Source organism: Leptodactylus fuscus, chromosome 2 (assembly GCF_031893055.1).
Source record: "Leptodactylus fuscus isolate aLepFus1 chromosome 2, aLepFus1.hap2, whole genome shotgun sequence".
NCBI classification, from domain to species: domain Eukaryota; kingdom Metazoa; phylum Chordata; class Amphibia; order Anura; family Leptodactylidae; genus Leptodactylus; species Leptodactylus fuscus.
This window is the reverse complement of record NC_134266.1, coordinates 233290555-233305068: the sequence shown is the minus strand read 5'-3', so window position 1 is coordinate 233305068 and position 14514 is coordinate 233290555. Positions and strand designations below refer to the sequence as shown.

Sequence of the window (14514 nt, the reverse complement as noted above, 5' to 3'; positions counted from 1 at the left end):
ACCCAACTCCATGTCAGAATATCCTACCCTATTCAGAGTGACTTATTGGTGTCCCTTAGAGCCATCCTTTAGCCAGGTCACAGGCATATGCCGAAAGCCGATGGTTCACAACTCCAGAATATTTTTAGGCCTTTTGGTTCTCTTCTCGCTAGTTCCATTTTTAAAACTTGACAGTATTCCCGGTTCAGGAGTATCCAACAAACTGATTTGCCAAGGTTCACATTGTTGAAAACTCTTGATAATCCTGTCAAGCTTAAATTTCAGAGGAATATCTTTTAATTCCCGAAATCTACTTCACATATGCTGTCAGCTGGCTTCCTGGAGGCATCTGATGATACAGCATTATGTGCCTTAGTCATACAGGCTGCAATGCAGAATATACACTTACCCCTTCACTATGAAGGATACATGAGATGGATATGGACATTATTGTATGGAATTTAAAGATAACTTAATGAACTACAGTATGCTAAATACTAAATTGTATGGCCATACAAGATCAATGTGATATAATTTTACTGCAATTCATGTATTTCTGCATGCAGACAGGACAACGGTTAAAGGAAATCTATTAAGTAGTTTAATCACTATGCACCATCATGTGCAGGGTGAAGTACTTATCTTTCCATTAGTGCAAAGTGAAGTTATGAATGTTCAAAAGCGTAAAAGTCATACCCAAGTACATAAGTAGTGATGGTGGACGGGCAGCATCTTCATCCTAGTCATGCTGTCCCCTTCCTAACCACTCCTCCTGGATGTGACTGACATCTCCGTCACAGTCCCCCCCACTCCCAGATGTCAGAAAGGAGTTGTCAATCATTCTGAGCAGAGACACTGTGACTAGGCTGAAGCTGCTCCCCGCCCACCTGACTACTTAGAAAAACGTATATATGACTTTGTATACTTTCAACCATTTATAACTTTACTGCAATGGCAAGATTACAGAGGACACCAAGGGAAAGGAATTGCTTCACCCTGCACATGATGGGATCAGTTTATGGTGCAAGAACCATCGGACAGGTTCCCTTTAAAGATAAGGACATATCTTCAGGTTTTTGTAATGCAGTTTTCAAAACCAAAACAGGGAAATGAACAAAACATGGAAAAGTACCATCTGTCAATTATAGATTCTTATCTTTTAAGATCTAACATCTGCTTTTGTGCATCAAACATCTTGTCCGGGTCTCCTTACACTATGTTATCTTTTATATAATTGCTGAAAAATTTGTAAAGTTTTAAGATTTCTCTGGAAACAGGATGTGGGAGAATCAATATATCCTTTGGCTACTAAAAACTATGTGCCTTGCTCTTCTGCTGTCTTTGTGATAGCCATGTATAGCTTTGTCTTGGAGGGAAGGGCTCATTCTTGAGTCTCCTGCCAACTCTCCCTCCTTCTTGTTTCCTGTTGCCTTGAACTTTCTCTGCTGGTCTTCAGGATCCTCAAGTATGATCAGTGAATAAACAGTTTCGGCGTGTCCTTTGATTCCAGTGATGAATATTCCACAGACAAAACCAAAAATGCTTGAAAATGATCTGCATGGAAATACATTGCCAACAAATGCCATTAAAGTGACAGTAACATTGTGACGTGTGATCAAACAAAGAGTACCGTGAAACACAATACATGCAAACTAAAAAATATTCCATTTCTATTATACATTGTTATTAGTAGTTGCAGTCACGTAAGGTGGATGTGATGGCTCCAGACTGGAAGGTGGTGTTACTCAAGTGTTACTCCTTTTAGGTTAAGGACCCATGTTGCTGAAACGCTGCTTTTTTTTGTTACAGATTTTGCTGCGTTTTTTAAGCCAAATTCAGGATTTAACAAAAATATGAGCATTCCCATTATACTTCTCAAGACACTCATAACTTTGACTCTTTAAATAACCTTAGGGAAGTCCTGATTTAGCAGAATGCTGCTAAATAACCGCAATGAAAAAAAATTGCAAAAAAACAAATTCATTGTGTTTTTGCTGCATTTTTTTTGTTGCTTTATTAAATCTAAAGGGAAAACGTTCACGTTTCTGCAGCTGAAATTGACAATGTATTTTTTTTCAAAATTGCATACATTTTTGGAACCACAGCTGTTCTTTATTGTTGTTTCCCATGATATGTGGATGGGACTAGCCAGATTCTCATTCATTTTGCCGGTACTGTAAAGTGCAGCCTTTTTTCCCACTGTTTTTCTGCAACATGGGGCCTTAGTCTAAAGAAGACAATCAACTATATTATATGCAAGGAATTTATCTTCTGAATACAGCTGTAGTTACAGTAGTACAAATGCTTTATTTAAAGGGATTGTTTCAGCTCAAGGATCCTATCTATACTGCTAGATTATGTGGATTTAAGACTTTTCCTAAATACATTGCTTCAGCAAAACTGCTTTGTTTGGCTGCTATCTGAGATTATTCACTTCATTGTTTACACTGCGTTTCCATAACCACTGACCTGGGGATGGTCTTATCTCTACGCCCACAAGAAGTGATATAGCTCCCTGTTCTCAGGAGGGGAAGGGGAGCTGAGTGCTCAGAGCAGCTTGTATTTCTGAGCTGTTTATCTCTGGCTCTTCCAGTTATCAGTCTGCTAATTGAATTTTTCTGATAAGGGCTGAGACAGGGAGTCTGTTACCTCTGTATGTAACACAGACCTAAAACGGAGTTTATTGCAAGCTGACTCTTGGTCCTGTAGCATGTAAATTTGGGATTCTCAACATCTATCAAATCCAGCTCTGGTATATCAGCTCCATATTGTGCATCTTCCAGTGATACTGTGCTAATTTATTTACAACCATTTCTCATTACTGACTGCAAACATGTACTGCTATGAAGAGAGCTAGCAGAGCAAGTGAAACCCCGCCACCAAATCACTGAGAAAACCAGGAAGTGAACACAGCAGACAGCCTGCAGGTTGGTGAGAAGGAGAGTTGGGAAAACCCCTTTTAGGGAAAGTTAACATGGCAGATTTTGTAACCGGAACCACCAAAAAATTATCAAAAATCTTCTGACTCTTGTCTACATCAGTTTTACCTAATGACCATGTTACTGCACGGAGCCCCACCAAATCTTTTCTGTTATCCCCTACTAAGTACAAACTTGCTCCGTTAGGATACACTGCACTACTAAACTAAAAATAATAGCTTAGTTGTAGTATGACACACACCTGAATTATACAGGCTCTTCAGGCCTCTAGGCAACCAGTTGTTCGGTTTACCTCTGAGGCCCTTAGACTGATACATATCACCTCTCTGGGATCCTTCAATGTGACATAACCCCAGAGCTAAAGCAGACTTTCCTGCCAGAACACAACCCACCAAGGCCAATGCTCTTGGCCTGCACTGCTTCAACAAATATTCTTCTTCCGTAAATATCCAACCTATCCCTCTGTCTGATAAGCTTTTTAGCTCACCTTGTACTTCTTTGAGGATTTGGTCTCAATTGGAAGAACATTAGCGCCACTCTCCTACAGAGGTTGACTTCAGTACAATTGGTAACCTTCTGCATTTAATAATAATATAGAATAATAATAAATTTTATTTATATAGCACCAACATGTTCCGCAGCGCTGTACAATTTGTAGGGTTCAAATACAGACAGAAAGATACATTACCTACAAAGAAAATCATTTCACACAATGGGACTGAGGGCCCTGCTCGCAAGAGCTTACAATCTATGAGGTAGAGGGGGTGACACAAGAGGTTACAGGGGCGGCATTGCTTATATAGTGGTCAGACACTTTGTAATAGAGGTGACTGTCATTACATAAACATAAGACTTTATGAGCCGTCGACAGTCGTGTCCTTTAACATGTGGCTGGAGCTTGGACCTATAAAGTCAGCCTGAAATGGCATCATATCATGTGGGGAAATGTGGGAGCGGGGACAGAGGAGGGTTAAGGGTTTTCGTTAGAAATTGTGATAGGCTTGTCTGAAAAGATGTGTCTTTAGTTTGCGTTTGAAACTATAGAAATTGGGAGTTAATCTGATTGTCTGGAGTAGAGCATTCCAGAGAAGTGATGCAACTTCTTCTTCTTCTTTTTTTTTTTTTATGTAGATTGTGCACCAACATAGAGCTCACAATGTACATTTTTTTCCCTATCAGTATGTCTTTGGAATATGGGATGGAAATCCATGCAAACACAGGGAAAAAATACAAACTCCTTGCAGATGGTGTTTTGCCCTTGGCGGGATTTGAACACCAGGACTCCAGCTCTGCAAGGCTGCAGTGCTAACTACTGAACCACCGTGTGGCCCCCAACCTTCTGCATGTCTTCTGAAGACCACAATCCGGTCTCTCTGCCTCGATCTATTTATGCAAAAATGTAGTCCTTTAAGACTTTGAGTACCCCACACACCTAACTGGAGCAATAGGCCCCAGGCCTAGATATCATACAGTCCAATTGCAGCGCAAATAGGTGCCCTATGATGACCATACATGTTCTGTCCTATTGGCCCTAAATCTCTGGGGGGTTTTTTGTTTTTTTTTCCTACAACTCGCTTCTCCTCTAAGAGCATCGGTACGGCTCATTTATATCACCACACACTTATTTAAACCAGGTTATTGCTGGGTCTAGCAATAAAATGGAGATTTTACTCCTCTCACCAACTCCTGGAGTCAATGGAGTTAATATTCTCTTCCAATACACAAGTGGTGCTTGGAAGAAACTGCTGGGTCACAAACAGACATAAATCTTCAGAAAAACTGAGGGTTTCCAGCCGTTCACAATGTTAAAAACTACATGACTTTATGTCCAACATTAAAACATAATGTACACCAGGACTACTTACCATCCATAATGTACCTCCCTTATTTGTGGCTGACAGCCAAGTACACCATCATAGTAAAGCAGTCACACATTGCATATAACTGCATTATGGCTCTATATAAGCTCGGAGTTGTATAGCTCGGAGTTGTATAGAACCTTAATGCAGCACCTACTGGCTGTAGGACCATATTCAGACCTACAGCTGTACAAAGCAGACAGAAAACATATTTTCTCCCCTAGTAGCAATGTTTACAGGGGAGAGAACTTCTGTGATGCAGCGTCATACCGGGTCACCACTATAAGGACAGTCTTCATATGAATGATACTTCTATGTGCAGAAGGGCTTATGGCCCATATAGCATCTATTAACTACTGATCATTCCTATTGCTCTGTCATCCTATTGTCATCCTATTATTCTTTTCAGTCTGGTTTTGTTTTGTTTTTAGCAATTGGGTAAATAGTTTATCAGTAGAGATGAGCGAACACTAAAATGTTCGAGGTTCGAAATTCGATTCGAACAGCCGCTCACTGTTCGAGTGTTCGAATGGGTTTCGAACCCCATTATAGTCTATGGGGAACATAAACTCGTTAAGGGGGAAACCCAAATTCGTATCTGGAGGGTCACCAAGTCCACTATGACACCCCAGGAAATGATACCAACACCCTGGAATGACACTGGGACAGCAGGGGAAGCATGTCTGGGGGCATAAAAGTCACTTTATTTCATGGAAATCCCTGTCAGTTTGCGATTTTCGCAAGCTAACTTTTCCCCATAGAAATGCATTGGCCAGTGCTGATTGGCCAGAGTACGGAACTCGACCAATCAGCGCTGGCTCTGCTGGAGGAGGCGGAGTCTAAGATCGCTCCACACCAGTCTCCATTCAGGTCCGACCTTAGACTCCGCCTCCTCCAGCAGAGCCAGCGCTGATTGGCCGAATTCCGTACTCTGGCCAATCAGCGCTGGCCAATGCATTCTATTAGCCCGATGAAGTAGAGCTGAATGTGTGTGCTAAGCACACACATTCAGCACTGCTTCATCACGCCAATACAATGCATTAGCCAGTGCTGATTGGCCAGAGTACGGAATTCGGCCAATCAGTGCTGGCTCTGCTGGAGGAGGCGGAGTCTAAGGTCGGACCTGAATGGAGACTGGTGTGGAGCGATCTTAGACTCCGCCTCCTCCAGCAGAGCCAGCGCTGATTGGCCGAATTCCGTACTCTGGCCAATCAGCGCTGGCCAATGCATTCTATTAGCCCGATGAAGTAGAGCTGAATGTGTGTGCTAAGCACACACATTCAGCACTGCTTCATCACGCCAATACAATGCATTAGCCAGTGCTGATTGGCCAGAGTACGGAATTCGGCCAATCAGCGCTGGCCAATGCATTCTATTAGCCCGATGAAGTAGAGCTGAATGTGTGTGCTAAGCACACACATTCAGCACTGCTTCATCACGCCAATACAATGCATTAGCCAGTGCTGATTGGCCAGAGTACGGAATTCGGCCAATCAGCGCTGGCTCTGCTGGAGGAGGCGGAGTCTAAGGTCGGACCTGAATGGAGACTGGTGTGGAGCGATCTTAGACTCCGCCTCCTCCAGCAGAGCCAGCGCTGATTGGCCGAATTCCGTACTCTGGCCAATCAGCACTGGCTAATGCATTGTATTGGCGTGATGAAGCAGTGCTGAATGTGTGTGCTTAGCACACACATTCAGCTCTACTTCATCGGGCTAATAGAATGCATTGGCCAATTAGCGCTGGCCAATGCATTCTATTAGCGTGAACTGAGTTTGCACAGGGGTTCTAGTGCACCCTCGGCTCTGCTACATCAGATTGCTACATCTGATGTAGCAGTGCCGAGTGTGCATCAGATGTGTAGTTGAGCAAAACTGACTCAGCACTGCTAAGTCTCTGCATTCGCATAGGAATGCATTGGCCAGCCTTCGGCCAATCAACGCTGGCTCTGCCGGAGGAGGCGGAGTCTAAGGTCGGACCTGAATGGAGACTGGTGTGGAGCGATCTTAGACTCCGCCTCCTCCAGCAGAGCCAGCGCTGATTGGCCGAATTCCGTACTCTGGCCAATCAGCACTGGCTAATGCATTGTATTGGCGTGATGAAGCAGTGCTGAATGTGTGTGCTTAGCACACACATTCAGCTCTACTTCATCGGGCTAATAGAATGCATTGGCCAGCGCTGATTGGCCGAATTCCGTACTCTGGCCAATCAGCACTGGCTAATGCATTGTATTGGCGTGATGAAGCAGTGCTGAATGTGTGTGCTTAGCACACACATTCAGCTCTACTTCATCGGGCTAATAGAATGCATTGGCCAATCAGCGCTGGCCAATGCATTCTATTAGCGTGAACTGAGTTTGCACAGGGGTTCTAGTGCACCCTCGGCTCTGCTACATCAGATTGCTACATCTGATGTAGCAGTGCCGAGTGTGCATCAGATGTGTAGTTGAGCAAAACTGACTCAGCACTGCTAAGTCTCTGCATTCGCATAGGAATGCATTGGCCAGCCTTCGGCCAATCAGCGCTGGCTCTGCCGGAGGAGGCGGAGTCTAAGGTCGGACCTGAATGGAGACTGGTGTGGAGCGATCTTAGACTCCGCCTCCTCCAGCAGAGCCAGCGCTGATTGGTCGAGTTCCGTACTCTGGCCAATCAGCGCTGGCCAATGCATTCTATTAGCCCGATGAAGTAGAGCTGAATGTGTGTGCTTATCTCACACATTCAGCTCTACTTCATCAGGCTAATAGAATACATTGGCCAATCAGCGCTGGCCAATGCATTCTATTAGCTTTATGAAGCAGAGTGTGCACAAGGGTTCAAGCGCACCCTCGGCTCTGATGTAGCAGAGCTGAGGGTGCACAAGGGTTCAAGTGCACCCTCGGCTCTCCTACATCAGAGCCGAGGGTGCGCTTGAACCCTTGTGCAGCCTCGGCTCTGCTACATCAGAGCCGAGGGTGCGCTTGAACCCTTGTGCACACTCTGCTTCATCAAGCTAATAGAATGCATTGGCCAGCACTGATTGGCCAGAGTACGGAATTCGGCCAATCAGCGCTGGCCAATGCATCCCTATGGGAAAAAGTTTATCTCACAAAAATCACAATTACACACCCGATAGAGCCCCAAAAAGTTATTTTTAATAACATTCCCCCCTAAATAAAGGTTATCCCTAGCTATCCCTGCCTGTACAGCTATCCCTGTCTCTTAGTCACAAAGTTCACATTCTCATATGACCCGGATTTGAAATCCACTATTCGTCTAAAATGGAGGTCACCTGATTTCGGCAGCCAATGACTTTTTCCAATTTTTTTCAATGCCCCCGGTGTCGTAGTTCCTGTCCCACCTCTCCTGCGCTGTTATTGGTGCAAAAAAGGCGCCAGGGAAGGTGGGAGGGGAATCGAATTATGGCGCACTTTACCACGTGGTGTTCGATTCGATTCGAACATGGCGAACACCCTGATATCCGATCGAACATGTGTTCGATAGAACACTGTTCGCTCATCTCTATTTATCAGATAAACCTTCCCATATGGGTTATTTTAGTGAACAGTATGGTAGGCTTACAGTTTTCTACTTGAATACAGTTCTTAATATTTAATGGGTGACGACCTCTGCAATGTTCCCTCTATGCTGTGTGCTCTGACGGTGGGGATATAAAATGCAGCCATTGTCATGTCCAAAAGCCTCATTTATTGGGCCCACACTGTGGCTCAGTGGTTAGCACTGTAGCCTTGCAGCGCTGGGTCCTGGTGTTCAAATCTTGCCAAGGGCAAAAAACCATCTGCAAGGAGTTTGTATGTTCTCCCCATGTTTGCATGGATTTCCATCCCATATTCCAAAAAGACATACTGATAGGGGAAAAAAAAATTACATTGTGAGCTCCATGTGGGGCTCACAATCTACAGAAAAAAGAAAAAAAAAGCCTCATTCACCCGCATGTGAACATTGGCCATAACTAATATGGGTGTAATATGTTCCACTGACTGCATTAATGCTTAAAAGGAGAGTTATAAGGGAACAGCGGACCACTCTGTAGCCTGGGACCCTCCTTCGGAGAATCCCCAATTATACAACAAATAAATATAAGTATGTATAAGAGTCCCTTGGTAACAAACAGATCGAAAAGTGTCCTTCTGCTAGGACCCAGTTGTCAACTGTCCTGTATCCACAGGATAGAGGATAAATGTCAGATCGTTGGGGGTCCAACTGCTGGTACCCCAACTTCTACAACAACTGCTCCATTCACTTTTATGGCTGAGGGAGAGTGTGGTCCTGGAAGGTGAATGGAGTGCTAGACTCCTAATCTCACTGGCTCTTCATTTACCCTGGAGGACAGACCCTTTTACCTCTTGTGTCCCCCTATTTGTCCTTCATTCTGTGCTCCTGTCACCAGTCTCAAGTATTCATTTTTCTTGCAGTGTCCTCTCATTGGAATTGGGCAATAGACTTAGTTAAAATCAATGAGCTGTCCATTGAATGCTAGGCAGGAGTGGAGGACCTCCAGAGAGGGAGACACTCTCCAGTCTGGCGAGAGGACACTGAACAGAGGACCCTCTCTATTTATAGGGTTCATGAAAATGGATCTTCTACGCTGTACAACCCCTTTAAACCGCGCTAGGTTTTTGACATGGTTTGCCTTTATATGACAAGAATACAAGAAGAACATTATACATTTTATAACAAAAATTTGGAAAATTGATATGTAAATTGTGTACATAGCAGATTAAGAGAGTAAAGGAACATTGCATCTGGGAAATATTACATAAAGAGTCATTGCATATATTCTAGAGGGGTCAAAAGGGTATGGGGTACCTTCTGTATATTGTTCCGTGTCGCTTTAAGGATTCATTATCCCAGAAAGTTTACATACTGTAGCTGTTAGTTTATCTATGCGTTTTTTGGTTTAGTTGGATGAGTGATCAGGGTGGATTTCCCTTGGGGAAGGGTGGGAGGATCAAACATTGTATAAAACTACATAAAACTCTCGTACTGCAGAAACTCTCTTTTAGACCTTCTTTGCTGCAGTGTCTCTGTTAGACCACACTACAACCCCATATAGCACAGGCTGGCCAGATCGCTCTCCGCAGCTCTAACCTTGTTGGGCCGAGCACCTGTGTTTACAGTCTCTTACTGGGAATAGTTATTAGATGTCTTGCTTCAGCATCACTCATGCTCCGTCTCCCTCCTGTTTCCTAGCTGTGGGAGACAAATGAATCTGTGGAAAGCAGAGGCTGGTTCCTTTGGCCGGCTTTCCATTGGTATGTGTTGCCTGTTGGTGCTTTTGACTGAAAGCGGCTTGTGCTCTGTCTACACAGATGGACCCCGTCCACAAACCTGTGATCAGCCCTAACTTTGGAGTCCCACTGATGAAGACAAAGCGGCCAGTTATTTCCTGCAACGTGTGTCAAATTCGCTTTAACTCAGAGGTAGGTGCTTCAAAGCAGAAATTAAGAAATTTTCAACAATTTTAATTCTATATGTAGACCAGTATTTGATGCTACTATGATGCAAAATCTCCCTGTTGTGCGTTGCTGGGCTTTTTGAAGACTACATTTTTAGGATTGAGTTGGATGCATATCATAGAAGTCAGTGTAAGGCATATGAAATTAAAACTCTAGTGCCACCTTTTGACAAGTAGTTTCCTATAGATAAATGCATGAATTAAAAAAATAAAATAAAATTGCATAATTTGAAGATAATAGCCAAGTGTTCATGGTCTAGCAAGTCACCTTCTGACCCATATCTTAGACCTCACACACCCAGTCACTTCCCTATTCTATGTGATGAGAGGCAACAACCTTGAAACAGCTGTCTCCACATGGGTCCTTCTTCCTTTTGGAGGAGTTACTTTGGCTTGGCTATTATTCCCAGATTATGTTATTAGGTTACATGCAAACTAGAGATGAGCGAGTGCTATTCAAAACGGCCGTTTCGAATAGCACGCACCCATAGGAATGAATGGAAGTGGACGGAACACAGGGGGTTAAACGGCCAGCCACTGGCAAAGTCTGGCTACGTCCATTCATTCCTATGGGTGCGTGTTATTCGAAACTGGAGTTTCGAATAGTACTCGCTCATCTCTAATGCAAACCATGCATTGATCTATAGGGAGGGAACTATCGAGTTTGTCTTTGCAACCAAATAGGACTTATTTGCATATTCCTTACCCAGAATTCTTAATGGGGCTTGCATAGTTTAATAAGTCCCTGTACCGTCTCTCCCTAAGGAGACATAGTACCCCTTCTAACTAGAAGTTACTAGTTATTGTATGATAATGGAGAGATGATAAATTAGATAAATAATGAGATAAATAATGCATCAGCTTATATGCAAAGTTTCACCAAAAAGTCACGTGATATGACATCCATCTATCCGTTGCCCCTTTTTATGGTGTTTTTGTTGCAAATGAACCAAAAACCTATTACTGAGATATAGTTCATGTATACTGTACAGCTTTTTCCTTACTTTTTAATATAGTTAACTCTTTAGTTCCCAGTCCAGCACCAATAGCCTCTTGGTAAATGCATTTAATTGCTTGTAAATGGTGATTGAGACTTGTGTCGGTGCCAGGAGATTTACATGCGCGGTGCCCAGGAGTAACCCTACGTACAATGGAAATTAATTGTGGCAGAGCCATGTCTCGGGCTGATTGATTCCCATCTAATCTGCCTCGGCTAGCTCTAGTTAACTGTCCTGCTCATGGAACAGCTGTCCTAACAGCTGGGCCGCTTCAAATGATATTTTAGCTTTCTGTACCCAACAGAGGAGGGGGAAGTAAAATGGGAGGGGTGAACCCCTGGGAGTGCTTTTGTTTATTTCCCGTTCACAGCTGCATGTTTCGAATGAGGACAAAAATCCAGAGGAGATTGGACCAAAATTTATTATACCCATAGACGTGATTTTATTAACAGCTGTCTCAAGGAAGCTGCTATTGACTTTGGATTGGTTTCTTTCAGATAACATAGCCTTACACATATTGCAAAGCCCTCCACTTCGCCGTTTTTGCAGTTATGTGATGGTATCTTACACATTTGCATAGCCTGCCTTGTTTGAGGTTCCCTGCCATGTGTCATATCAGCCAGAAGGATATATAAAGTGAGATTCAGATGGACGCCTTTTCTTGTGTCTTCCTTATCTACAAACAGGCTATTCTGGAAGAATTGTACCCTGGGGAACTGAGCTATGGCTGAGATACTTCACAGTTTTAACTCATTCATGTTGCAGCCATCTGTGATGTTAGTGGTTGTCCTGGAGCTGCAGAGCATTGCACCCCCCTAGATGACTAGGAGATACATGATAACTCACTGAGTCACACATCTGACTTCCTAAATATATTTCTCTGGTTCATTTAGAAACACCCGGTGCTGATATCTGTGAAGTTTTCCTAATTTAGCAGCTCATGTAGGTTGCTCTAAACCCGGTATAATATCAGCGGATTTTTCTCACTTTTCTTCATCTTGTTCTCACATCAAATGGCTCTGAGAAGACAGCTGTGCTTTAATTATTCAGAACACCCTCATGATACGCCGTCACAAATGGTCATTTAGAAACCAGCAATCCACTGCATTCTGCTTTGCAAAAACTGAAAAAAATTAAATGTTTTCAAATATTTTAATAAATCTCCATTACCTGCAAAAACGATATTTCAGTCCTATAAAAATTATTTTTAGATTGCTGCTCTTTCTATGTTTAGTAGTCATATGGGCGGTCCTACTCAACAGCCCTCCCTGTATGAGCTGACATACAGACATAGCAGTAATCACTGATTAGGACCGCCCACTGGACTCCTAAGTCCAGATATCATTTTCAATCTGATGGGTCACGTGATATGACATCCATCGATCTGTCGCCCCTTTTTATGGTTAAAATTCTGCAGAAGATCTTGGCCAGAGGAAGTGTAAATAAGAGTATTTTATGCATAACTGCACATAGCATATAGTGCGGAAGAGATCAGGGAGATACATTTCTGTCTTAAAAAGAGAACGCCTCCCCAAAGTTATAGATAACTGGTGCCAATTTTCAAAATCTGCTCCAAATTCCACTTGAAACCAGCCTCTATTCATTTCACTGGAAGTCACATGGTCGTTTTTCAACTAGCAGATTTTTTTCAGCTAGTGTTTTTCCATTAGCCGAAAAAATCTACTAGAGTAAAAGTCAGCATAAGGGTCAGTGCACAGAGTTTTTTGGTGCTTATTTTGACGCTGAGTCCGACTCAAAATCAGCCTCCAAAAAAAGGCGATTTTGGAGGCCGATTCAGTGTCAAAATCAGCGCCAAAAAACTTTGAGTGTACCGATCCTAAGCGTCATGCTGGATGTTCAAGCAGATTCTGCCTTATAGCTCCCATTGAAGTGAATGAGAAGTTGAAAATACTGCCTGGCAGGTACAGAATTTGACATGGATTTTGATGTGGAATTTGGACAAGCAGAAAAATCATCTTTAAATTCCTGAAGCTGAATTTTTCTGCTAGGGAGAAAAATCCTTAGTGTATGTTCACACAGTGGAATTTGCATTCGGTGCGTGAGATTATGCTCCAGATTAGGCCCAAATGAATGGGCCTAATCGGGAGGGAGCCTCACATCGCGGCCGCCGCAGCTGATTCAGCTGCGGAATCCGCAGCAAGAAGGGTCATCTCACTTCTTTTATCTGCTACGGGTCAATGGGAGATGGTTTTGGCAGTGGATTTTGAGGCAGATTCCGTGTCAAAATCCACTGCCAAAAAAACTCAGTGTAAACATACCCTTAGTGTGAACTGCCCCTTACCATGATCTTCTTGAAGGGTGCTTCTACTGCCCTCTACCTCTATGCTTGGTCTTGTGTAGTAGTTACAATAATCCATGTAAGACCTTTATCCTTTATCTTTTAGAGTATCACTTTAAGAACTCTGTAGCAAGATTTGCTTTGGGTTCAATTTATCTCATCATTCATGACATACTATAGTAATTTAATATATCATTAACCCTTAAGTACTATCATGGTGTCTATCATAATGATATGTGTATGATAGTGGTGTATGATAGACACCATAATAGTATTTAAGGGCTAGTTCCCACTGGGCATGGGACCGCGTATTTTGGTCCTGATTTTGATGCGGGAAGCCACGTCAGAATAGGACCAAAATGTGCCTGCCGCGACTGTTGCGGCTTCCCGCTCCGGAGTAGGCCCAAATGAATGGGCCTAGTCCGGAGGGTACTGTCGCGATGTGGACGCCGGGGCTGAATCAGTCACAGAATCTGCCTGAAGAAAGGACAGTTCGCTCCTTTTTTTTTCCGTGAGCCGAAACATACCGCTCATGGGAAAAAGTAAGTTAGCGGTCTACATCGACATGTGTTGTGAGGGAGCAGATTCTGAGGTGGATTCGGCATCAAAATCCACCCCTCTTGCCCTATGTGAACGAGCCCTTAGGGTTAAGGATTTGCCCTATGATAAGTTTCATAACCACTGCCTGATTGCTGGGGGTCCCACGTCTGGATCCCCCATAGATCATGAATATGCCAGTCCCTTTACTCCATTTGAAGGGCACCACAGTCACTTATGTAGGTTGCCAGTCTATGACCGGTCTAGGGAACCGACAAACATAACCAGAACTGTATGCAGTAATTGTATTATAATCCCTTAGAATTTGAAAGGGGAGGGGGTGTGAAAGGATATGTGCGACAGAGGAGACTTGACCCCCTTTCTCATGATCCGTAGGACCCCCAACAAGCAGACATTTGTCATTTTGGCCTAGCCCCAGTATTTTACATAGC

General features: G+C 43.4%; 1 protein-coding gene across 4 annotated transcripts in view; it reads left to right on the top strand.

Annotated features, from left to right (window-relative positions):
- ZNF385A (zinc finger protein 385A) overlaps nt 1-14514 on the top strand; it is a 255673-nt gene that overhangs the window by 194689 nt on the left and 46470 nt on the right. For all 4 annotated transcript variants that reach the window (XM_075265838.1, XM_075265839.1, XM_075265836.1 and 1 more), the window contains one exon: nt 10083-10193. In XM_075265838.1, the coding sequence (XP_075121939.1) occupies nt 10083-10193 (111 nt within the window). The remainder of the gene's footprint in view (nt 1-10082; nt 10194-14514) is intronic.